This window comes from Ornithorhynchus anatinus, chromosome 3 (genome assembly GCF_004115215.2).
Source record: "Ornithorhynchus anatinus isolate Pmale09 chromosome 3, mOrnAna1.pri.v4, whole genome shotgun sequence".
NCBI lineage: Eukaryota > Metazoa > Chordata > Mammalia > Monotremata > Ornithorhynchidae > Ornithorhynchus > Ornithorhynchus anatinus.
In genome coordinates this window covers 44,003,022-44,029,576 of record NC_041730.1, presented here as the reverse complement: position 1 = coordinate 44,029,576, position 26,555 = coordinate 44,003,022, and the positions used below count along the sequence as shown (strand labels likewise).

The 26,555-nt window shown below is 39.4% G+C and overlaps 1 protein-coding gene and 1 non-coding gene across 2 annotated transcripts in view; both read right to left on the bottom strand.

Moving 5' to 3' along the window:
* DCDC1 (doublecortin domain containing 1) overlaps nt 1-26,555 on the bottom strand; it is a 406,529-nt gene that overhangs the window by 185,597 nt on the left and 194,377 nt on the right. The window contains exons 12-15 of the mRNA XM_029060915.2: nt 22,545-22,646; nt 17,788-17,954; nt 14,144-14,269; nt 12,825-12,930 (exon numbers count right to left, since the gene is read on the bottom strand). Coding sequence (XP_028916748.1) covers nt 12,825-12,930; nt 14,144-14,269; nt 17,788-17,954; nt 22,545-22,646 — 501 coding nt within the window. The remainder of the gene's footprint in view (nt 1-12,824; nt 12,931-14,143; nt 14,270-17,787; nt 17,955-22,544; nt 22,647-26,555) is intronic.
* Nucleotides 20,695-20,832, bottom strand: LOC114810601. Its single transcript, XR_003758297.1, has one exon. It is a non-coding gene; the product is annotated as a small nucleolar RNA SNORA7 (small nucleolar RNA).

Genomic DNA, 26,555 nt, shown 5'->3' with positions numbered 1-26,555 from the left:
ATATAATCCTTATAAAATAATATCATTGAAATGGCCTACTCTTCAAAGAAATGGAAATATTACAGTCATATGGACTTTTATTTTGACCTGATGTATCTAGATGACAGACTAGATATCAGTCATCTATAATGTTAGAAATTTAGCAGAAATACATTATGGATGAGACATGATGCCAAAGTAAAATGTGATTCTTTTCTTGCTGGGACTGGTGACGATTTACTGTTGTTAAATAGTTGCTGAAAATTGGGCTCAGAAATTAGTCCAGGTTTTAATCGACTAAATTTCAAAGCAAAAATGTTTTAGGTACTCAGGGGCTGGAAGTTGACATAAGAGATCAGGTACACAAGATTAGAAGCAACCCCTAAATTTCCAGAGGATGGAGATTTCCACTCCCAATGACGATATCATCTACTGCCTCGCAGTATTTATAGTTTAAAACTTCTTTCTATTGCCTGATCTAAATTCTTCCTGCTGTAGCAAGCAAGGACTACTGTTGTGAGGCTCTTGGTGTCACCTAGTAGAGTGTACTGTTATCCCTAGTTCTTAACCCTAGGGCTTTGTCAGTTACGACTGAAGGGGGCCTTCATCAGCCTAATCAGAGTTGCGAACTATCCTCTTAGTAGGGCTTCTAGCTAACAGGATTGGGATTCAATGAACTATTTTGAAGTGGGAGGAAAAACAAGGTCAAGATGGATAGAACAAGGCTGGAGTGGATCCCCTGACACAGAAAATGGCTCCAGCAAGAGAGAAGGGTCAAGAGCATTTCAAAATGGGTGACAAGGAAGGCATTATCATGGGTGACTTGGGATTGTTAGCAAGGGTCCACTGGAAGTGTCATTCAATTAGTGGTTTCCAAATTTACCTGCTGAGAGAATAACTAGAGTCCCCAAGATGTTTGGATTTAATCTATCCATCACGGGTATTTATTGAGCACTTACTGTGTGCAGAGCACTTTATGAAGTACCGAGCTCTGCGACTTGTCAGCTGTGTGCCCTTGAGCAAGTCACTTTACTTCTCTGTGCCTCAGTTACCTCATCTGTAAAATGGGGATTGAGACAGTGAGCCTCACATGGGGCAGAAACTGTGTCCAACCCAGTGCTCGGTACAGGGCCTGACAGGTGGTAAGCACTTAAATACCACAATTATTAATATTATTATTATTACAACAGAGTTGTTCCCTGACCATAACCAACTTAGAGTCTAGACGGAGATGCATCAGTGGGAAAAGAAAAAAAAATACAAAAGATTCCTTTCATATAACTCTTGTGAAAGGAAAGCCCATGGACAACTTTGTCCTTGGAGCACAGAAGGACTGATCCGCAAAATATCATTATTATTATTATTGTTATTGTATTAGTTAAGTGCTTACTATGTGCCAAGCACTGTTCTAAGAGCAAGGGTAGATTCAAGGTAAGCAGGTTGTCCCACATGGGGCTCACAGTCTTAATCCCCATTTTACAGGTGAGGTAACTGAGGCACAGAGAGGTTAAGTGGCTTGCCCAAGGTCACACAGCAGACAAATGGCAGAGCTGGGATTAGAACCCATGATGTTCGGACACCCAGGCCCATGCTCTATCCACTATGCCATGCAGCATCTCATGCTGATTTGATGAGCACTTTCTATGTGCAGAGCACTGAACTAAGCACTTGGGAGAGTGCAATCCAACAGAATTAGTGGACATGTTCCTTGCTCATGATGATCTTACACTCAGTTAATTCTGAACCCCCACCAATCATCCATCAAAAATGATGTCACTGCAAAGATCAGCGCTACCAAAAGAAGTGTCAAAGCCACTTCAAGTTCAGTGAAGGCTCCAGATCCGCAGTAGCCACAGGTAAGCCCTGCATCCTAAACAGAGACTGGGAGATAGGATTCATCCAATAAGCGACCTTTGTTCCGTGTATTTAATTGGATATAGCCATTAAGAGTCCGGTCATCTATCAGGTTAATGAGTAGAGGCTCAAATTAAATGTCAGGAGAAACCCCTCTGTGGTAGTGGATCCAATCTTTCCTGATTGAGGTCTTATAATAATGGTAAGGTCTAATATTAATGATGATGATGATAATAATAGTGAAAATGATAATACTGATAATAGTATTTGTTTGGCAATGGGTATACAAGATCATTTGATCAAACACAGTTGTCTCTATCCCACCTAGAGTTCACAGTGCAAGTAGGAGGAAGAACAGGTATAATCTCCATATTATAGATGGAGAAACTGATGCACAGAGAAGTTAAGGAATAGCTGCAAGGTCACACAGCAGGAAAGTGGAAGAACAGGAATTAGAATCTAGGTCCTTTGACTCCCAGGCCCATGCTTCTTCCACTAGCCCAGGCTATCCTGAGTGGAGTCATTTTAGCCCACTGACAAAAGTTTTTGCCAGCCAGTCTACTGTACTGTATTGTCTCAAGTGCTTAGTACAGTGCTCTGCATATAGTAAGTGCTCAATAAATACCATCGATTGATTGACAGTCAGGTAACAAAAGTACTCTTTCCAGTCACCCATCATTAAGGAAACATAAAATGTAAAAGATCTGTTTACATATGAAACCCAGTTTCTCTTTTTCTTCCTTAGTGGAAGGAAGGTCATCCACTCATAACTCGTAACATAACATCCCATCATATTCACATAGATTATCATTAACTTTACTCTCAATCTCTCTTCCAGGTTAAACACTTGAATTCTATCCTTTCTTAATTATTTTTAATGTTGTTGCTCTTCCCCAAACATTCCCAAAGATTTTTGCACCAAACAAATATAAAAATAAAGGCTTGATAAATGCTGTTTCTATTACAAGGGTCCTGCTCACTATTTAACAGTAACATTGATTTGTCTGGTGCAACCCATGTTGTCTTGCATAAGTGAATGTCCTCAAAGAGTAAAGCAGACACCCCAGGTCCATGTCAACTTTAGCCAGTATATAAGTACCCCTGAAATTTCCAACTTCAGTTGACAAACTTCTGATCGTTACAGACTTTTTTTTAGAGTGGGCATTTTTTTAATTTAATACAGCCACATGCTTGAAAAGACTATTTTGCCTTTCATGGACACTGATTCAGGTCACCACTTTCATAAATTTCAAAGAGGGTTTATGGTATACTGGATGCATATGTGAGTGGTGGAAAAAGATGACTGCTATGGCTAAAAAGGGTCAGAGGTCTATGAAGAATACTATAATAATAATAATGTTGGTATTTGTTAAGCGCTTACTATGTGCAGAGCACTGTTCTAAGCACTGGGGTAGACATAGGGGAATCAGGTTGTCCCACATGGGGCTCACAGTCTTAATCCCCATTTTACAGATGAGGTAACTGAGGCCCAGAGAAGTTAAGTGACTTGCCCACAGTCACACAGCTGACAAGTGGCAGAGCTGGGATTTGAACTCATGACCTCTGACTCCAAAGCCCGTGCTCTTTCCACTGAGCCATGCTGCTGTATATACTACTGTGTACTCTTTCCCAGCACTTAGTACAGTCCTCTGCACACAGTAAACTCTCAATAAATACATTTACCACTATTACGCCTGCTAATATTGCTGTACGTGCTGCCAGGGAAATGTTCCTGGATATGCACCCACAGGAAGAGTTGGAAAAAAGAGTGCCCGTGGCAATGCCCCCTCTTCTAGACTGTCAGCTCATTGTGGGCAGGGAACATGTCTACCAACTCTGTTGTATTGTATTTTCCCACGTGCTTAGTGTGATGCTCTGCACATAGAAATCACACAAATACCACTGACTGCTTGACTGATATTTTGGTACATTCACAAAGTAGTTGGCAGTGTCTGAAAGCCAGCAGAAACTGTACCAATCAACCCTGGAGGAAGAAAGGATAGGAAGAGATATGATGAATACCTGGTATGTGAACAGCCTGAACACTCATAGGGAAGCAGCATGGCCTAGTGGTTAGAGCACGGGCCTGGAAGTCAGAAGGACCTGGGTTCTAATTCCCCCTCAGCCATTTGCTTGCTGTATCATCTTGGGCAAGTCACTTAATTTCTTGGTCCCTCAATTGCTTCATCCGCAAAATGAGGTTTAAGACTGTGAGCCCCATTTAGGACGTGGACTGTGTCCAACCTGACTATCTTGAACCTACCCAGGCTTAGTACAGTGCCTGACACATAGTAAGCACTTACATGCCATTTAAAATAAAAGGTACTGTATATAAAGTGTGCATTTGAACTGTGCGCTTCAGAACCACTCCATCATTTGAAGTCCTGGGCAAGGTGTTTTCCAAACTTCAGATCAACACCTTGCCCTGAGACTAGCCAGGTAAGCATGCGAAGGTGTGTGGGTGTGTGTTTGTGTGTTTGTGTCTGTGTGCATGAGAGTGAGAGAGAAAAGGCATGTATGTGGGTGTGATTGTGAGGCGGTATATTTGTATATGAGAGCATTAGGGAAGTATATGCTAATGGGTAAAGAATGAAACTATAAATCTGTGATTTGTTTGCAGAAATGCTAGTGTCTTTCTTGACCCTCTCGGGCTAGCGTAACTGATTCTGAGTAAATCTGAGTGTCATAAAATCTAAATCCCCGTAGTGGGAATCTGTGACACTACAGTGCTCTAAACAAAAATCAATCAATGGTATTTACTGAGCACATACCATGTGCCGAGCATTGCAAGTGCCAAGAACTTTTTCACTCACCCCATCCGAGACCCACAGCACTTATGTATTTATTCTTTAATTAATTTCAATGTCCATCTCACCCACTAGATTGTAAATAGTAATAACAATTGAGGAATTTGTTAAGCCCTTACTATGTGCTAGGCACTGTACTAAGCACACAGGGAATATAAGCAAATTGGGTTGGACACGGTCCCTGTCCTACATCGGGCTCACAGTCTTAATCCCCATTTTAGAGATGAGGTGACTGGGGCACAGAGAATTGAAGTGACTTGTCCAAGGTCACAAAGCAGACGTGACAGAGCCGGAATTAGAACCCTTGACCTTCTGACTCCCAGGCCCCTGTTCTATCCACTAGACCACTACCAACTCTATCTAACTGTATTCTCTCAAGCATTTAGTACAGTGCTCTGCACAGAGAAAATGCTCAATAAAAAACTGATTGACAGATAAATTCCAACCTTTCAGGGACTCTAATTACTCCTCCAGTAGTTAGATTTGGAAACCTCTGGCAGAAGCATTAATGAAAATTGTGCATTTAAAATCTCTCATGCTTATTTTATTATATAACTCAAAAAACCCAAAGCAAATTAGGTGTCACCAGCCATTTGCTGAGAGATGTGCATGCCAAACTGTTGATTTACAATAGATTCAAAATCCTGTTCTAAATAGATAAAAGAGCAACAGGTTGTAATTGTTAGGGTTATCTCTATCCCCTAGATACAAGAATGTGGATTATATGTCCCAAATTCTTCTCTGTAGGAAAGGTTTTACTTGTCAATAAGAGATTAAAAATAACAGTCAGGGGTTGGGCAATAATATCTCTTTGGAGCCAATTTTAAAACGTATGCATCCAGAACATCTGAGGCTTTTGCTTTTTCTCGCTCTGTAATCCTCTTAGGGTCTTTTTTACCTCAATGAGCAGCAAGGCTCTGAAATAAAAATTTCCTGTAGATATCTAGCACCTCTGCCCTAAATTTATCTTTAAAAGGGCTCCTTTTCATGTCACCAAATTCATATTTCCAACACATTGCTCACCTTCAGATGAAGAATTGGGGGCCACTTGCCTCTCAGGATTTCAAAGCATTCATTGCTAAGAGTAGTTTTCTTTTTAAAACTTTGATGGACCAACAGGAATAACCATTTTTCTTTATTTCATTTCGCTACTCTATTTCATTGGAATCAATCAGTAGTATTTATTGAGCACTTACTGTTTGCACAGCACTGTACTAAGCACTTGGGAGACTACAGTATAAACAGCATTGGTAGATATATTCTCTGACTACAATGAGCTTACAATTTTGAAGGGGAACACACCCACTCTTCCGAATACTAATGCTTAATAATAACACCTTGAACTTCTGCACTGGTAATTTTTCCAAAGCATTCTATATTATCTGTCTCATTTCTGTCCTCACAACATCTCTGTGAACTAGAGAAGCAGCAAGGCCTAATGGAAACGGAAAAATCAAAGGCCTGAGATTCAGGAGATCTGGGCTCCAATTCCAGCTCTGCCACTTCCCTACTAGGTGGCCTTGGGTAAGTAACTTAGCTTCTGTGTCTCAGTTTCCTCAGCTGTACAAATGGGATCTGATATCTAGTCTCCATTTCCCCTTAGACTATGAGCCCCTTATAGAATGAGGCTTTTTATCTACTCAAAGATTTAGTACAGACTTGGCAGTTAGTAAGCCCTTACCAATACATCAGTTATGGAGAGGCAGGTATTATCCATTTTACATTTGAGAAAACCACCATGGTTACACAGCAGGCCAGTGGCATATCTAGGGCTCCTGACTCCCAGATCTACTAGACCATACTACTGCCCATCAAGAAGTCCCAAGAGCAGTTTTGGAAATTTTTATCCATGACTGAATGATGAAATCAAAAGTATGTCCCATAGATTTGTGAACCTAATGGCCTAATGGGCAGAGTTGCCAATCCTCCAGAATCAGAAATAGTTTTTAAATTAGAGAATGGTATCAAGAAAAGTTGAAGTGGAAAAGGAGTTGAAAGGGTCAAAATATTACTACACAGATGTAAAAAAAAAAAGTGGAAAAAAGGAAAAAGTAAAGCAAAATAAAGGCCAGAGATCCAGAAAGGAGTGCTATTAAAAGTGCACTTTTGGTGTAATTCTGGGATACATTTACTCTAGTTGTAGGCTCGTTATGGACAGGGAACAAGTCTGCTAATTCTGCTGTAGTATACTCTCCGAAGCACTTAGTGCACATAATAAGAGCTCAATAAATACCACTGATTGATTGATTTAACCCAGTGGCATTTAATAGCCAGGAAGGAATATTCTCAGCTTTGGTTAAATCTCTAGTAGAGTTTGGTGAAAGTCTGATCTCCTTACACAGAGAAGAAACCAAAATAATTAGTGTCGTTAAAAAGGAGACTCAAGGAAAGGTTATAGCAATTGGGGCTATTTAGAGTAAAAAGCAATGTAACTGTCCATCTACTTGGAGAGTTGAACAAATAACTCCTGTCTATCCAAGGGACAGAACAAAAAGAAATAGGCTTAAATTGCAGTCAAAGTTTTGAACAGAAGGAAGAACTTATTGGATGTAACAAATATTTTTAAAACTCCAGTAGATTCTGGAGTTCCTTTTCTGGGGATCCTTAAATTTGGGCTTAAGTGTAGGCAAAGGCTTAACTAAGATTGAGGCATTTTAATAATGAAGAATTTGGAGGTGGAGCTGAAAATCAGAGTTGGAGCTTTCAGACTCACCGCTGTGATACCCAAAGGACAATTTGAATAAACCAAGGAGGGGCCATGAAGTATGTCCAAGGCCTAAGCCATGGAATCTGTGAAAGCAATGGACCCAGGTGATCAACTGGACTCCCGATTCTTAAGGTTACAGATGAGTAATTAAAGGTGATGGCAACTCCAGGCACCACTGCTGAGGGTGGTACAGCAACCCTTCCTTCCTGACATACGATGGCCTGTCTATTCTAACATTCAAGATCCTAGCTGCCATTTCTACCTGCTTCCTGCCACTCTCTCCTGCCTGCCCAAGGCACCATGCGAGGGCAGAAAACCTCTACACAGGTGGTGGAAGAGACAGGTTCAAGTTCCCCTAATAGGCATCATGGAAGGGCAGAGAACCTTTATTCAGGAAGGGCAAGAAGCAAGTTCACAGACCAGTATCCAGCTACGAACATATTGCTTCAGGTGTAGCATAGCCTCTCCAGGCCCCTGAATGATCTCAAATGACACAGCAATCAAACATTACTACCAGGCCATGGCTATTCTTTTATAAAGGGTTCAATCAATCAAGGGTATTTATAGTGTATGTGCTCTACCTCTGGGTATCTGTTAGAGATTTGAATTTAACAGATTTCTCATATGGAAGTTAAGGCTTACAATGACCAGATCAGCCTCTCAGTCCAAAATGGGGATTCAAGGAACAAATTTCCAAATTTGAAGCCAATGGCTCAAACGTCGGTCCGGAGAAGGGGGTCATGGAGAATTTATCAAGTGAAATGGAAAGGAAAAAAAAAGATAGCAACCGAGTAAATGAGGCAAAAATATAGGTGGGGTGGCAGATGCACACATAGATGGGGAGTAAAAACACACCACAGTATTGCCAAGGACATCTGGTTTCATTCTGCTTATCAAGTTCCTTTGTAACTTCAGTGGGAGCAACAGTAAACCTGCCAGAACCCTAAAAGAAGAAAAGTTCCCTCCACTGACCCTGTAGAGTCTGCTGGAAGCAAGCTCACACCTAATTTCCAGAGATAATACCACTGGGGATCCTGGCCCTTGCCAATGGCACTAGTGCCAACATTGAGGAGGGCTGAAGAAGCAGCATGGCCTAGTGACTAGAGCCCGGGCCTGAGAATCAGAAGGAGCTGAATTCCAATCCTTGCTCTGCCACTTGTCTGCTGTGGGGCCTTGAGCAAGTCACTTCACTTCTCTGCGCCTTGGTTACCTCATCTGTAAAATGGGGATTAAAACCAAGAGCCCCACGTGGGACAGGGACTGTTTTCAACCCAATTGGCTTGTGACCACCACCGTGGGTAGTACAGTGCCTGGTACCTAGTAAGCACTTAAATGCCACTATCATCATTATTATTATTACTAGGAGCAGATTGTCAGGGTCAGGATCACTTGGCAGGACTGCCATAAGCACAGTGGAGGATTTATGCATAAAATGTGCATACCACTTCTGAGTTTGCTCACATTTGGGGAAAATGGAAAATTGGTACCACCACCACCCCACCCGCCTCTGCAGTTTCTTCTCTAAAATGTGCTGTTTAGGCTTAGATCTGAGATGGGGAATTTCTTCTTCAACTACACAGATTAAGGAGCAGAATACTGGTATTCCTTCACCCAGAGCATTCAGAAGGAAATATAGAGGTAAAAAATCTAGCCAAAGTACAAATGAGAGATAAAGAGGCTCCTTACCATTTGCTCAGGCTAGTTCCCAAAACAAGAGCACCTTATTCCTGAGCTTTTGCTTGTCAAAAGTATGGAAAAAGGGAAAATGAGAGTAAAATTATAATACCCCAAAACCAGTCCTTATCTCTGGCCTATCCCATAAGTATTGATTAAGCAAAGAGAGAAACTCACCACATGCCAATGTGTGAGTCCTGGAGGAAAACAGTAATGAACCTTCCCATAGTGGAGTCAGAGGGTCAAGGAGCAGGACAAGAGTTTTATGAGACTGCACTTCCCTCTTTAGAGGCTGGTGTCTACTCTGGATGTGGGTGCAAACTCCACCCTTGGCAGTGGACACAAACTCCTCCAGAAAAACCCTGATGGTTATTGGGAAATGTAGGCAGTTACCCTCTTTGCCTATCAGGAGATGTTTTGGTTTTTTCCTTTCCTTCCCTGCAATTTCCTTTCTAACCTAAAAATATATCTTTGACTGGAAGTTCAAAAAAGAAAAGAAAATCACACAGCTCTCCCCAGATACTGACCAACATAGTTTAATATGGGACTCGGGCAGAGATGAGAGAGCACAGGCCTGGAAATCAGAAGGCCCCAGATCTGCCACTTGACTGCTGTGTGACTTTGGGCAAGTCACTTCTCTGGGATTATCTACCCCAGTACTTTGTACGGAGCCTGGCATATAGTAAGTACTTATTAAAAGACATTTAGGAAAAAAAAAGTCTAGGACCTATGGGCAGTGAAGAAGCACACATTCTCACCTCATTCAAAAACCCCCTTTTTATGTAATGCAAGGTGTATTCTACTTGGAAAGACCATTGAGCTGGGAGTCAGAGAACCTAGGTTCTAATCTTGGCTCTGCCACTTGCCTACTTTGTGGCTCTAGGCAAGTTGCTTAACTTCTCTGTGCCTAAATTTCCTCATCTGAAAATGGGGATTCGATATCTATTCTCCCTCCCCCTTAGACTGTGAGCCCCATGTGAGACAAGACTGTGCCCAACCTGATTATCTTGTTCCTAACCCAGGACTTAGAGCAGTGGTTAGCACAGAGTAAGCACTTTAATACCCAATTATCATTATTATAACATCTTGGTGCTATCTAGATATTCCCACCTGCCAAGGGCTTCTGACAACCCACTTTCTAGTTTCTCAGAGGGAGGAGAGTGCCAAGGATGCCTTGAAAAAATCATCATCCAAAAGTATCTATAAGAAGGATTCATTTGCATTTCATGAAAAAGCAATAAAGTTCAAATTAAAAGTAATCAGGAAATAACTTCTTCAAATGAGTGAACTAAATTGAGGGTTGAAAAAAAGGCTCACCAAGAGAGATCAAAATAGAACAACCAAAAGTCTAAGTGATCTTTTCAGAAATGATCACTTTTTACAAAAACAAACTAGCCAGAAACACAACTACAAGTTTTCTGCAACATGACTTCTTAAAATTCCTTTTGTGAAGGTATGTGGCTGAAATTTTATTTTCCTGTTTCATGCTTCAGTACCTAAAGAAGCTTTCGAATAGTAGTGTTTTCTCCATTTATTTATCTATTGCCAATAGAATTCATTGTATAAATGATGTACACACCGTACTCCTTTTCCCCCAAATACGTTACAAAAAAAATTCAATTACTCTGGAGCAAGATCACTGTACCAGAATGAAAACAGCTTTAGAGAAAAACAACAAAAATACAGTTATTATAAAATAACAACTAATGGATTACTGCAGTCTAAGGAGAGATATTTTAAAGGTTTAAAGATGCATAATACATCACCAATTACTGTGCCATTTGATTTGCTTTCCTTTTCCAGATCTAATAGGACAAACAGGGAAGATGGAGCAATTTTAACCAGTTAAGTCCCATGATTAAGAGTTTGAAAAGTACACATGCAGAGTCAAAAGAAGTTGAACTCATGACGTTCCATGGTGTTTTTTAATTTTTGTTTTGTTTTTCGATGGTATTTGTTAAGTGTTTACTATGTGCCAGGGATTGTTCAAAGTCCTGGGGTAGATACAAGATAATCAGGTTGGATACAGTCCATATCCCACATGGGACTCACAGTCATAATCCCCATTTTACCGATGAAATAACTGAGGCACAGAAAAGTTAAGTGACTTGCCAGATGATGATGATGTTATTTAAGTGCTTACTATGTGCCACACACTGTTCTAAATGCTGGGGTAGATACAAGATAATCAGGTTGTCCCATGAGGGGCTCACAGTTTCAATTCCCATTTTACAGGTGAGGTAACTGAGGCACAGAGAAGTTAAATGGCTTGCCCAAGGTCACACAGCAGACAAGTGGTGGAGCCGGAATTAGAACCCGTGTCCTCTGACCTGCAAGGCCGTGCTCTTTCCACTAAGCCACACTGCTTCTCAGAAGGCAGTCCCCGTCCCACATAGGGCTCACAAGTCAATCTCCAATTTACAGATGAGATAACTGAGGTCCAAGAAGTGAAGTGACTTGCCCAAGGTCCCTCAGAAGAGAAGTGGTGAAGCCAGGATCAGATTGACTTCTCACTGTGTGCAGAGCACTGTACTAAGTGCTTGAGAGAGTACAATACAAAGGCAAGTTCTGTACACCTTTCCTACCTAGCTTAATCTGCCTTGACTACTGACACTGGAACCACAAGAAATCTAACCTAAAGGAAAAAGGGAGGTCTTGAAAACACTCTGGACAATCACTCCTTCCAGAAGCTGCTTCTGGGACAGTTATTTCTCAAGCACTGTAGCAAAGTTCTACCTTCAATACATCCTAAAGGAGAAAGGGAGGTCTTGAAAACACTCTGGTCAATCACCCCTTCCAGAAGCTGCTTCTGCAACAGATATTTCTCGGGCATTGTAGCAAAGTTCTATCTTCAATACCTCTAAAGCTCCAGTTTGCTATAGATTTTATCTACAACTATTCAAATTAAAGGTGAATTCTATTATAATAAAATGCACCTGTTAAAACATTTAGAGGCCATTATTAGTGTATTCTTACATTGAAAATGCATTTGAAATGTACCATTAAGAATGTGAACCTGTCTCTCATTCAACAAACTCATTAGCAGGTGAGAACAAGCCGGGACTTGTGCCCAGTTTGTGACCTGACTTACAAAGAAGACGTCCCAAAATAGAGACAGCTCAGCCTGATGCAAAACATATTTAGGATTTTGACAACAGATCTTTCATTTGATAAGGAAGTATCTTATTTGAAATGCAAGTAGCTTCTGGGTACCTCTGCCTGTATCACTTTTCTAGGATATTAATCTGCACACCTCTTTTCTACTCTTGCAAAAATAGTTGCCCTTCCTTTCTGTATCAAGCAGAAACTAAAGCATAATGGCTTTAAGGCACTCCAACACCTTCCCCTCTTATTTAGTTACTCTGTTTTTCACCAGATCAATCAACGGGTTTTGGATTTGAGCACTTATTGTGTGCAGAGCACTGTACTAAGCACTTGGGAGAGCAAAATATAACCATAAAAATAATGATGGTATTTGTTAAGCGCTTACTATGTGCCAAGCACAGTTCTAAGCACTGGGATAGATACAAGATAATTAGGTTGTCCCACGTGGGGCTCACAGTCTTAATCCCCATTTTACAGATGAGGTAACCGAGGCACAGAGAAGTTAAGTGACTTGCCCAACGTCACACAGCTGTAATGGAACAGGGATTAGAACCCAGGTCCTTTTGGCTCCCGGGCCCACGCTCTACCCACTAAAATGTCAATGAATCAATTTCATTATATAGGATCAGCAGGAAAGGCAGAATAAGAAGCTAAAATATCCAACATAGGAACTAGTAAATTGAGTCAGCTCTCCCAACCTTATTCTTCAGAAAATGGCTCTCCACATCTACTTCTTCATGTCTTTCGGGGATCAGCTGGTTGATGCTATGGAAATCAACTGGAAATCCTTTACAAACTTCCCAGCTGAGAAAAACAAAAGATGTTTTAATGATCATCCTTTGGACACATTTCCATTTATAAGAAATTGGAGACTTATTTATTACTTTCTCTCCAAAATGTAGTCAACTTTAATATTCAAGTTTTCATTCTGAAAATCGGATAGGCCACACAGCAGGTAAGTGGTGGGGCTGGAATAGAACCCAGATCACTTGAGTCTCTAAGGAACTAAAGGCAAACTGCAAAAATGGAGAAAGTCTAATATTGCATAAATGTGACCCAAAACCTTATTTGGCTGGATCGTCAGATAAATATGACTCATAAATAGTAATGTTATTAGCAAAGGAGCCAGTGTAATAATGTAGTGTTTTAACTGGGAAAGAGCATTCCAAAACCAGGAATTAATCCTTTGAGCATATTCGCCATTAATCATATCCCTATTAACATTTTGTGGTTAGCTTTGGTCTTGTCCTTTGAGTAAATAAACTGTGAAAGGACCGAAGAAGGATAAAAAATAACTTGGGTGAAAAAAATCAAACTAAAAGAGAAAAGTTAAGGGAATTGAGTAAATGTGCTACTGTTACCTACAAGTAAATGAAAGTTTACCACAGAAGGACGAACTAATGGTTTTCCAACTCTACATAGGTTCTAACACTCTTTAATTTCCGTAAGAGCATTTGCTGACTTGTCCATCAACAAAATTTACTCAACATCTTTAAGATGCACATTTATGTTCATGTATTGAACTGAGAAAAGTACACGGATGGTTTTGAAATTTGAGATTAACCTCAGAAAAAAAAAGTCCTCCCCCGCCTCCTCCCTGGCAACTTCATTTTATTCATTTTAATTTCAGCAAATAGGGTGCCAAAGTGCTGGACATATATACAGTTGTATGGTATTTTATTGTTGGATCCTGTTCTCCTGGCAAAGTCAGGAAAGAAATATAATTGCCCCAGATATGAGTGACATAATCTCTGCCTTGTTGCTGAATCTGAAAGGCAGCCAATGTCCAGTGTGTGAGGGTATATTTCACTTAATTGACTTTTGCATGAATAACTCTTGAATGTTCATCAAGTTTTAGCCACCGATTCATTATACCGTGAAATGCGAAAAGTGCAATAGATCACCACATTTTAAGAATAGCTTTTCATTATTACGATCTTTTCCATTTTTCTCCTTCTGTGGGAAATCTTAAATTTAAAAAATTTACAAAGGCTTGATAAAATACAAATTAACCTACTTGTCACATTCAGGCAGTAGATCAGGATGAGAATCCAGAAGAGTTTTATAAACAAGTGTGACGCCACCCTTCTCAGCTCTGAACACCCGATCAAAGGTTAAACTCAGAATGGGATTTAAGGGAGGCCTGAAAAATAAAAAGAGCATCAAAATTGGTCCTTTGAAACAATATCAATGTCTGCAGAAATTTAAGAATGAGATTATATATTAATCAAGACATAAAATAACCAAGAATAAACATAAACATTTATGTTTCATTTAGAGATTATGAAGTAGAATCAAGTGCTCATAATCTGCCTTCAAATTCCATCAGAAGCAAAAATCATGTCAAATGCTGTTCCACTTTATCTTTTTCTGAGCAATGTAGCTTATATAGATAGAAAAAACGTAGTTGGAATTTTGACCAAGCAACAAAAACATGTAAATCCATAGTAAGACCAGTGATGGATGACAACCACTGGTGGTTACTCTACAGACAACTATGACACTCTCATCTCTATCAGAGCTTTCAGAGAAATAAACAAGTCAATGGATCTGTTTTAGACTACAGTTCTGCCTGGATATGACAATTTGTCACTTGGAGAGTGTAAATCTGGCAGTTAAGAGGCATAACCCAATAACATTTAAAATTCATTTTTAGATATTTTCCCAAGGAAAATCCCCAAAAGAAACTCACTACAAGGGAAAAACTTGAAATATAACAAAAGTTATACACCCTTGCCACAATCCCTCACATCCATATTGTCTGGAGTGACCGAGTGGAAGGTGGCGCTCCCAGAGAGTCTCAGCCAGGATGTAGACTTGGTGTTAAGCAGGATTCAAAGCATTTTCATGTTTCATAGCCCCTTGTGGATCCCTGATTTTTCTTAGTCTTGAAACTAAGCTCTAAAAATGTGCTTATTATTTACAAAGCCTTTCTTAAATAGGGCCAATAACAACTTTGGATGACATGTTCACTCCTGGATAGCTCTAACATTTTTATTTTCAAGTTTGACACGTCCAACCATTTACTGATTTGCCTCTTACTTTTAATAATGCAGTATCACTTATCCTGACTCCTTATAACTCTGCTTATCCCTTTCCTGGATCCTTGTGGAAAGAGCACGGACTTGGGAGTCAGAGGTCGTGGGTTCTAATCCCAGGTCCTCAGCTGTGTGACTTTGGGCAAGTCACTTGACTTCCCTGTGCTTCAGTTACCTCATCTGTAAAATGGGGATTAAAACTGTGAGCCCTACATGGGACAACCTGATTACCTTGTATCTACCTCAGCACTTAGAACAGTGCTTAGAATGTGAGCCCATTGTTGGGCAGGGCTTGTCTCTATCTAATGCCAAATTGTACATTCCAAGCACTTAGTACAGTGCTCTGCACACAGTAAGCGCTCAATAAATATGACTGAATGCATGCTTGGCATATACTACGTGCTTAACAAACACCATTATTTTTATAATTATTATTATGTTAGGCCTCCTTGAGATTCACTGCAAATACTGACAGTGGTAAATTCCCAAACCTCACTGATAGGCTTTGGTAAAGAAATCACTTTTAACATAAAAATAGCAAAAAAGTTATCCATAATTTTGGTCCAGATCACTAGGAATGATCAGTTTAGCCTTCATAACCCACTTTCCTTAAAAGGGATTGAAGAAAAATAATTAAATAAAAGGAATTCAGTGTATTTCATTATTTCATTGCTGAAGGAATGTTATAACATTTAATAAGAAAGCTCATCAAATTAGATAACTGTAGACTTTAACCCAGAATATATTATAACATATATGCTAATGACTTTAGGAATTGACATTGAATAAATTCTTCTCAAAATTATCCTTAAATAATTAACAAGACTTTAACTTGTAAGCTTTGTCACTGTTTCTACCCCTTAAATAAATGCAAGAAATGGTGCAATTTAAAATAGACTAAAAAGCAAAATTCTCTAGGTGGTATAATGGTAAATGTAGCTCCCTGAACTGTGAATTGTAAACCCAAATTGATTTGATCTCGAAAAACAATCCAAAATACATCAGTTGAAAAAAAAATGGAAAAAAGACTACCAAGCTTTAGAATTGTTATGCCAACAGAACATTTACCAATCCCACACAAGCAATTTTGGAAAATGTCAGTTACATGGTATTTTACTAGTTACTCTGTAAATGTGATTCAATTAGCTCAAGAAAAAGTGTATTCTCTTATTTAAATAGATTATTATATCAAACTGTATCAGGAAGAGCAATTTAATTCAATCACCCCCTTTCACTCACCATATTAAGAGGAAACAATAATGTTCTAGATTTTATTAAATCCTTCCTCCTATTATGCAGAATAATCTACTTCTAATTGACTACTGTAAGTGCTTGCTAAATTATTCAAGAATTCCTACTACTTTGGAATTCATCATTGCTTTTATCTATATAAAACAATTTTATTTATAATGTGGTTCAATTGGTTTTTGAAGACTGCTTATGGGAAAACTTACAATTCCTTAAGGAGCTACAGTAAATAAGATCCCATAAATTACTTATAGGCATTTTCATTTTAAAGTTCAAGTGCATATAGAGTACACTTCGGCTACTGTTACATAGTTGTTCTCTAAGTTTTTCCTAGAGCAGATTGTATATTATATTGTCCTACCAAGTGAGTAGGAACAAAAATCTTTCCCCCAAAAAAGGGATTTTGATCAATAGACATGATCATATAAAAAGAAAAGAACAAATCTATTATGACTCAAACTCCTTGATCATAATTACTGTTTTTCCTTTCAGCTACATCTCTGTATTACTACACAAAAACTGTATTATAAGAATTAAAATGGAAGGATAGTGAGCAAATGTGCTTAACTTTCCCAAAAATCAGTTTTAGAGTTCATCTGGATATTTCCTGTCAAAATATACACGATTTTCACATATTCAACATATAATCACAACAAACCAAGTCATTATTAAATGTGCGGCCCATCAGCTCTCTTTCTTCAAAAGAAAAATCAAATAATTTTATGCAGGAATTTACCAATCTAAAAACTTAAGCCGGCCCCAGATATAACCAATAATTATTGAGATAATGTGAGTCTCATTTTTGTCCTAAACTTTAGTAGCCCAGGGTTTACAAGCCTCTACAGATTTATCTTTAGATGTACTGTCACTGGTGCTTAAGAGGTTAAGACTTTATTTGTGAAAACATAGAGAGGTAGTGGGGAATCATGTTGTCTACAGCTTCATAAATCTTGCTTAAGATCCTTTTCAATTACCATCCATTTCTCCTTTAAAAAGGGACAAAAAAAAAAAAATAGAGGAGGGGAAGCAGGTCAGGGCAGTGTGTGACAATGACAGTGTGATGGGCTAAGGCCCCCTGTGGTGTTTCCATCTGCTATCATTAAGGTGACTATTCAGACATGAAAAAATCCCTCTTGCTGTGCTGACAGGCAGACATCAAGAACTATGACAAGGCATTAAGACAGAAAGTCAGAGACAGAGATGTCATATTCCACAAACAATACTGCCTGGAACGAGACCCCTGAAATTTTATTGGAATTTAAAATAAAAAAGAAAAGGGGTCTTACCTGGCAGTCATCAACCGGCCTTTCCCGTTGGCTCGATAACGGGAAGGCGGTTGACGGTCACGCATACATAGCAAACACTTAGCTCCTACCTGTAATCTTTACCATAAGAAACCCAAATTTTCTGCTCATTCGTCAGCAAGAGTGGGTTTTTAATTTCTTGTCCTCTCTCATCAAAAAGGCGAGCGGAAGCAAAACTGAAGCCCGACGGATTGAAATCAGAGGAACACTGGAGTCTTTGGTGAATCAAGTGAAGGAACTGGCGAACGACAACAACATAAAAATAATCAAGGACAATGAGAACATCTGTACCAAAACGTCTGCACTCCATAACAGATGAAATCCAAACAAATGATAATTATATTCATATAGGATGCTAAAAGAAGTGTGAAATGATGGCAATGTTTATTTCAGTGTAAAGTCACAAAATGAGCACAGGCTTTTAACCAGCAGGGGGTGCAACAGGATTATGATTGAGCTCTGACCCTTCGACGTGGAGACTGAAAGCAGATGTGACAGTTGTACAGAACAAGCATTTAGCTTCCACCCACTATAACGATTCTCTTTATAAAGGTTGGGCTTTCTTCTCTCTGCATTTTGAGCTCTGCTTTGTTAATATCCTTTTGTAGTTTATTCAGATCGTATCACTGTTCCTACCCGACCCCACATAAGCAGTGGAGAAATCATAATTTTGCAAGATTCACGTGGAACCCAGGGTGGGGAGAGTATATAGCGTTATGCAAGCTATGGCACTTAATTCTGGGCCTCTATCCCCGGGTTAGTCCTAATTAGGAATTCTAGAAGAATACAAGGTAATATGTTGCTGAAATTGCAGTTTGTTGAGCTGCGGGTTAAGTCGTGTGAATTTTTTAAATCACGCAGTCATTTCCTCATTTTCGATAACTCCATTCAGCAGCGACTGCTTCTGCCTCACCCTCAGAGTGTGTAGGAAACCATGATATATTAAGACATGTCTCTTTAGCCAATTTTACGGGAATCCTTTAATAGATATCAAAGGCATTCAAAGGCATTTTAATTGTCATAATCTAGTCACTCTAGCTTTCAATATTTAGTTTACACCCACTCCCTACTCTCCTGTCACTCTCTGGCTATTCATAATTCTCTTCTACCATCATCCTTCAGTCACACTCTTCCATTCTTCCCTCACTTGTCACTTTCTCGCACCTCTCAATCTCTTGTTACTCAGTTCTCCCTGCAGGGAAGCACTATGCCCAAGGCCTTTCCTTACCATTCTGAATGCCATTTTGCCGGGCCTCCAATTACTGCCTTTGGAGACCCAGCAGAAAAGCACTCAATGCAGAACCTAGGACAAATGGAAGAGTACACAGGAGCCTCCCAGGCAAAGATTCCAGGATCTTAGAAACAGGATAATACTAATTCTAAACACTTTGTGTTCAAGAACCTTTCCTATTGGGGGAGTAGGCGGTATCCAGATGTACCCACAATGGGTTTGTAGGGTGAGGCAGAGATGTGAGGAGGATGAAGAAAAGGCCTCAACGCTAGTGTCTAGGGGGTTTTTAATCAATATAGTCTTAGTTTGATTAGTTTTATAGCTTGGAAAAAAAAGAAAAGATCATGGACATTCATTCATTATCATTTTACTATTAATGCAAATGCTCCCTTGTTTTGTCTCATGCTGTCAAGTCATTTCCAATAATAATAATAATAATAATAATAATGTTGGTATTTGTTAAGTGCTTACTACGTGCAGAGCACTGTTCTAAGCGCTGGGGTAGATACAGGGGAATGAGGTTGTTTCACATGAGGCTCACAGTCTTCATCCCCATTTTACAGATGAGGTAACTGAGGCACAGAGAAGTGAAGTGACTTGCCCACAGTCACACAGCTGACAAGTGGCAGAGCCAGGATTCAAACCCATGACCTCTGACTCTCATGCCCGGGCTCTTTCCTCTGAGCCATGCTGATAGCTACTCCATGGACACATGTCTCCTACAGCACCCCATCTCCATCTGCAATCATTCTGGTAGTATATCCATAGTTTTCTTGGTAAAAATACCGAAGTGGTTTACCATTGCCTTCTTCCACGCAGTAAACTTGAATCTCCACCCTCTACTCTCTCCCATGCCTCTGCTGCCCAGCACAGGTGAGTTTTGATTTGTTGCAGCTTGCCTTCCACTCACTAGCCACTGCCCAAGTTAGGAATGGAATGGGTATAATAATGATGATAATTATTAAGCACTTACTATGTGCCAAGCACCATTCTAAGCACTGGGGTAGATACAAGGTAATCAGGTTGTCCCATGTGGGGCTCACAGTCTTAATCCCCATTTTACAGATGAGGGAATTGAGGCACAGAGAAGTGAAGTGACTTTCCCAAGGTTACACAGCAGACAATTGGTGGAGCTGGGATTAGAACCCATGACTTCTGACTCCCAAGCTCATGCTCTTACCACTAAGCCACACCTCTGCTTGATGGTCCCTCCCATAATCGAGGCTGGTACAATATTATAAACTCTCCAGGTGTGATCCTGAGAGGGGAAGTGCTCCCTATCTAGAAGCTTTTAACCCAGACAATTAGAATTTCTTACAGGATGGATAAGACATAAAAGTTTCTATATATTGGAAGTAGACTTTCCAAATGATCACAATGAAATTATTTGGTAAATTCACATGCAATATGGATTTGCAAAGCCTGCATTTTGAACAGAAACCACTCACCTAGGCTGACTTGATTTTATTTAGTATTGTCATCAAACATTCAGCATTCACCATTTTGAAAATCATTACGGTAATTGTCTTGTCTTATGCTGTCAAGTCAACTCCGACCCATTGGGACACCACGAACACATCTCTCCCAGAACCCGTCACCTCCAACTGCAATTGTTCTGATAGTGTATCCATAGAATTTGGGTAAAAATACAGACATGGTTTTCCATTGCCTCCTTCCAAGCATTAAACTTGATTCCCGGCCTTCGACTCTCTCCCGCACTGCTGCTGCCCAGCACAAGGGAGTTTTGACTTGTAGCAGATTGCCATCCACTCTCTAGCCATTGCCCAAGCTAGGAATGAAATGGGTGTGCCTCTGCTTGACTTTTCCTCCTGTAGTCAAGACTGGTAGAGTACTGGAAACTCTCCAGATGTGACCCTGAGAGGGGCATTATGGTAATAGTTATACAAAAATGAGTTGTAAAAAAAAATCAGCTTTATTTTGCTTGATGAGATACAATCATTTGAGGCTGAGTCTAACCAGTGCAGTTCAAAAGCTACAAGAGTGAATCTCTATGTTGTGTGAATGAGAAGTCAGTCCCTTGAGCTGCAATTTAAAACTAGTTTCTCTTAGAGTTATATGGCACCTCCATTTTCTCAAAAACAGAATATAATTTGAATCTTCAAAGATGAGACTTGAACTAACATAAAAGAGGTGGGCAGATATCACAGATGAACCTTTCACTGGTCATAGCTATGAACTTGAGACTGAAGTATTGCAACCAGAACTGTGTTAACCTTCACAATACTCCTGGCAAAGGAATTTTACAGGTAAAGAATTTGCTAAGTGGCCTGAGAACAAAGTGAAGTATTTCAACGCAGTCATTTATAGACGGGGATGCAGATTTCAATTATCCCATTATTGACTGCAAGCTCGGTGTGAGCAGGGAATGCGTTCATTACAGTGTTATGTTGTACTCTCCCAAGTTCTTAGTAAGGTGTTCTGCACACGTAAGTGCTCAATAAATATGACTGATTGCTTGACTGACTCCTGATGAACACTAAATGATGAATACAGTATTTTATACTATCCTAGAGTACCAATTCACTAAGGTTTATGGCAAGCAACTGCAGATTTATCTGGGTTGCATGCAAAGTGTTATAAGTTTCCTTTTCTCAGATAAGTACTTCATCTTTAAGAAGATATTGCATGGAGGACACGTTCCATTTACAAGCCAAAAAGCTGAATATCTTCAGGTAGAGAAAGGAAGAAGAGCGCGCAACTTGACCGCACAACTAGAATATCCCACTATTGACTACTTGGGTCATCATAGTAATTTAAGCAGATATTTATTTGCTTGCATAACTAAAAAAAAATAAATTCTCTCCTTGCCATTTATGACTTCTTTTCTAGGAGGTCACACACATAAGAAAAATCCTGCTACTTCTGACCATGAAAGATCCTGCCCGATGTAAACTCTGGTTGTAAATATTTAGGTAGCAGGCATCACCGCGTGAAGGTGAGTCTGTACTAGAAAACTGTAGAGGAAGCAAGTGATACTACAAGGCAGTCAAGGCAATGGAGCCCAAAACACAAGTGGTGCACTCAGGCGCATAACCCCAATTTGTAAACAACAGGGTGTTCTGTGTCCTTTCATGTGAGACAAAGGCAAAAAAGAAAAGCCCCAGCAACATGTTGGTTCTGCCTGAGAACCATCCCAATTGCCCAGAAAATAGGCCAAGGTAAGAGTGCAAGGACAAACCAGCCAGTCTCCCCCAACAATTGGACTGAGTAGTCACGTTGATTACTGCTGTGCGGAAGGATCTTTTCTGACCTGCATTCTGGAAAGGTCAGAAAAATGAACACTAGGAATCCTATGTCTTTTCTTTTAAGAGTGCTCCTTTGGCTCCAAAAGGCCAAGTTCCTGTTTGTAGGTGTCATTACTGACTCAAAAACACTCAAGCCCCATCAGGTTTATATCTATAATATCATCATTTTTGCATCTGAGCCTGAGGGGCACAACAAAGCAGAGTCTACATTCTTGGGGACTAGGAAAAGAGATTTATATCACACTATATAAACCAATCAGCATATTTTCAATTTTATAAAAACGATTTAAATCTCTGAATAACTTGGGGCCACAAATGAAAAGAAACTTACATTTTTCATCAGACCGCCAACTTGATTTTCATTGTTTTGCTCCAGTTCTTTTTTGCTAATATAAACAAAAACTTCTCCTGTGTCTTTACCATTTGGATATACCTGAAAAACAGATAAACCTATTCATTTAAGTATTCTGTTACAGAAAATGAAATCAATCCAACCTACTTGAATGGTGAAAGCAAGTCAACGATCCCATCTTGGGTCTTGCCTTTGGATGTAAAAGAAAAGCCAGTTAAGTCCTTCAAGTGAACTGTTGTAGAAACAAACTCATTCTTCCTCCATAAAGAAAGAGCTCAAAGATTTGGAAAACATTTATTTCAAAAAGTGAATCCCTTTCTTCCTAAATTGCATAAGTTTATAAAGAAAAAGGATGTGAGGAAATTTTTGCCTAAAAAAGATGATAGGGTTTTATTTATTACATAGTTTGGAAAAAAACAGATTTAACTTGACAATCTTTAATAACTAATAACTTGAATAGTAATACCTGTATTACTGAGAATTTCTACAGTTAAATCTATTATCAAATGTTGGACAGATAGTTAAGTGGGGAGATAATATATATTGTAATGTTACGTACAATTGTCATTGAAAAAAATGTCAGCATATATTATGGTCCAAAGGATGTGAATTAGCCAGTTTCTACAGGATGGATCCACTGGAGTGGAACACCACACCTCTACTCACGGCTGGAGATTCACATAGGATGTGCCATTCATCAGGCAAGAAAAGAAACAGGAGAAGAGAGAAGCTGTATGAATAATTTAAATCTCTGCAGTTTTCAAAAGCTCTTTTCTCTTCTTGTTGATATGTCTATGACATCACAGTGCTCATTTTATTCAGGTTCCCGTGATATCCCCAGAGAAAAGGCCTGGAGTAAGAGTGAGAGGGAGGAAATTGGACATGGAGCCTCTCTCCATTTAAAGTCATATTCCAGGAAGTTATTTGAGTAATCCTATTAGGGTTCTAATTATGATTTTTCAGTCAAGTTACCTCCAACTTCACGTATGTTTTTCTGAGGAGACGAAGAGGGAAGGATAAAACAAAAAGACTAAACCCATTACATTTGGGATATATTTTTACAATTTAGCTGATGGCCCAAAATGTCTACAACATTTGCTACCCTATTAGGTACTGTTGGTATCCATTTTATGACCCAGAGGGCAGGAATTGGATTCCAAAACATATATTCTCAGCCTTAGACATTACTTTCCTAGTGTTTATTGAGTATCTGCATAGAAGTTCTATAGATTATATCTTTGTCAAGTAAATTGTCTCCCAGTCCACTATCAGTCTCAGGCTAGTAATCTGGAAGAAAGCTTTTAAACACAATGAAAAATAGAGAAGCAAAAGAGAGTCTACAGTGAAGTCACTATTTAAAGTCAAACAGATTCTGTGAGGTTGTTATTATCATGACCAGAGACTGAGTTTGGGGAGTTTATTGATGTCACTTTGCCTGGACTTGCTAGATAGAGTCTCAGAGTGTAGCAAATCATATTCTGGAAAGCACTTCTATGCATGTTATCAGAAAAACCTTTATGGGCTTGTTGAACCTTTGAGGGTTATGTTAGTTTTCTGATTTTGCCACTAAATTAAACTCAAACATTTGCAGAAAACATCACTTGAAGAGGCCCCAAGTGCAAACTTAACATGTCCAAAATATGTCTCATCTTCCCACCAACACCCTGTCCTCTCCATCTTTCCCATCACTGTAGACAACATTATTAACCTCTCTGTCCTACATATTATTTACCATGGCATTTTCTTTGACATCTCTCTCATTCAACTAACATATTCAATCTCACCAAATCCTTTCAGTTCTACCTTAATGATTTCTCAAAAATCTGCCCTTTCCTTTCCATCCAAACTGCTACCTCGGTGATCCAAGCACTTATCATATCCTGCCTTGGTTACTGCATCAGACTCTTTGCTGACCTCCCAAATAATTAGGACAATACCCTGCACACAATAAGTACTTAATAAACACCACTGATTGACTGATCAATCCTTGGAATTGCCCAAACAAGGTTTTGAATTAAAAAATGAGAGAAGAGGATACCATCATCTAACACATTATCTAAGAATATATTCTTCCACTTAGTGTGCACCAAAAAAAATCAAAACTGAAAACTTGGGCCATCCTGCAAAATTTAGCCCTCAGCTTTCATTTAGTCGCATTAAAAGGAAAAAAATGATGCAGGTAACATGATTTTCCCCACATGACTCAAACAGATTTAAAAAGCTGACAATATCTCAGAATTTTTAAGGACAGATTAAAAATCCTAAGGAATACTACTGAATGAATGGATAAACTGACAATCCATCCTTCTCACAACAGTTGGGAGGGCATAAGAGTATACTTATTGTTATTGAATGGATCTGTGATTCTAGAATTTTGGAATGAAGTCTTCTCCTTATAAGTGGTTTCTTGAGAAAGTTCCCTCTGGACTGTAAACTCACTGTGGGCAGGGAATGGGTCTACCAACTCTGTTTTACTGTATTCTTCCAAGTGCTTAGTTCAGGGCTTTGCATACAGTAAGCACTCAATAAATATCATTGATTGATTGTTTAAGAAAGTGAGATGTCCCTCATCTTCTGGCTTCTTTATCTTTGTCCTTAAAGAGTGCTGAATTATTAGAGGTGTTCATTCATTTATTCATCCATTCATTCAGTCATATTTGTTGAGAACCTACTGTGTGCAGAGCACTGTACTAAACTCTTGGAAGTACAATATAGCAATAAAGAGAGACAATCCCTGCTCACAGTGGGCTCACAGCCTGGGGTTGGGGGATTGGGGGTGGGCAAGACAGACATCAATTCAAGTAAACAGGCATCAATATAAATAGAATTATGTATTTATATATAAATATATATATATGTGTGTATATCTAAGTGCTGTGGGGAGGGGAGATGGAGGAAGAGCAAAGGTAGCGAGTCGTGGTGATGCGGAAGGGCAGGGGAGCTGAGGAAAAGTGGAGTGTTCTGCATGACCTTACCTCTCCAATGATCTAAATATAGGTTCTCACCCTTGCAGGAGTTGGAGTAAGAGGACAATGCCAAAAGCCACCAGTTTATACCTGTAATTATTTGTTATATCTGCAACTTATATTAACATGTCTTCCCTTCTAGACTGTAAGTTTGTTGTGGGCAGAGAATGTGTGAGCACGTTGTTGGGCAGGGATTGTCTATCTGTTGCCGAATTGTACATTCCAAGTGCTTAGGACAGTGCTCTGCACACAGTAAGCACTCAATAAATACAACTGAGTGAATGAATGTGTCTTATAGTATTATGTTGTACTCTCCCTAGCAATAAATATGTTTGCCTGACTGACAAACTCCACATCTTTTTTAAAAAATCATAACAGCTAATGGCTGACAGAAATTTTAAACCCAAATCAAGAAATCTGAATAATGGTGACTATCACTTGCATGCTAACCCGATTAATAAAATGTATTTTTTTCCATTCTCCCATTCAAGGCTGTAACTGAGTCAAGCTGGGCGCTGCCTGACAGAATGGAGTGTAATAAATTTAGAGTCATAGACAGATCCTCCCAGGCCAAGGTTTGCCTCCTCCTGCCCTCCTCAGAGTCTTTGCACATGCAGAGGCTATTTTAAATTTAGAACCATGGTCCAGTTGGGCATAAAAGGTGGGAGGATTCTGAAATGGGGATGGGGAGGCTGATTGCCAGTCTGCTTCTCTGAGGGTTGGCTACAGTTCAGTGAATCAAGGCCTGGATCTGGACCTGTTCTCCTTCCACCTCTTTATTCAATGATTATAATTAAGTTTGGCACCTACTGCTTCCACTCATCGCCTATTATGTGTGGAGTAGTTTTCTAGGAGCACATGGGACATACGTTAGAAGTAAAAAACGTGATCCCTGTCCTTGAGAAGTTTACAGTACAGTGGAAAAAAAACTATATATTGGCAAAAAAACATGAAAACATGTATGATTTAATTGCACATTTTGGATATAGCCGAATTGAGAAGTAGGAAATATTATTCCAATAGG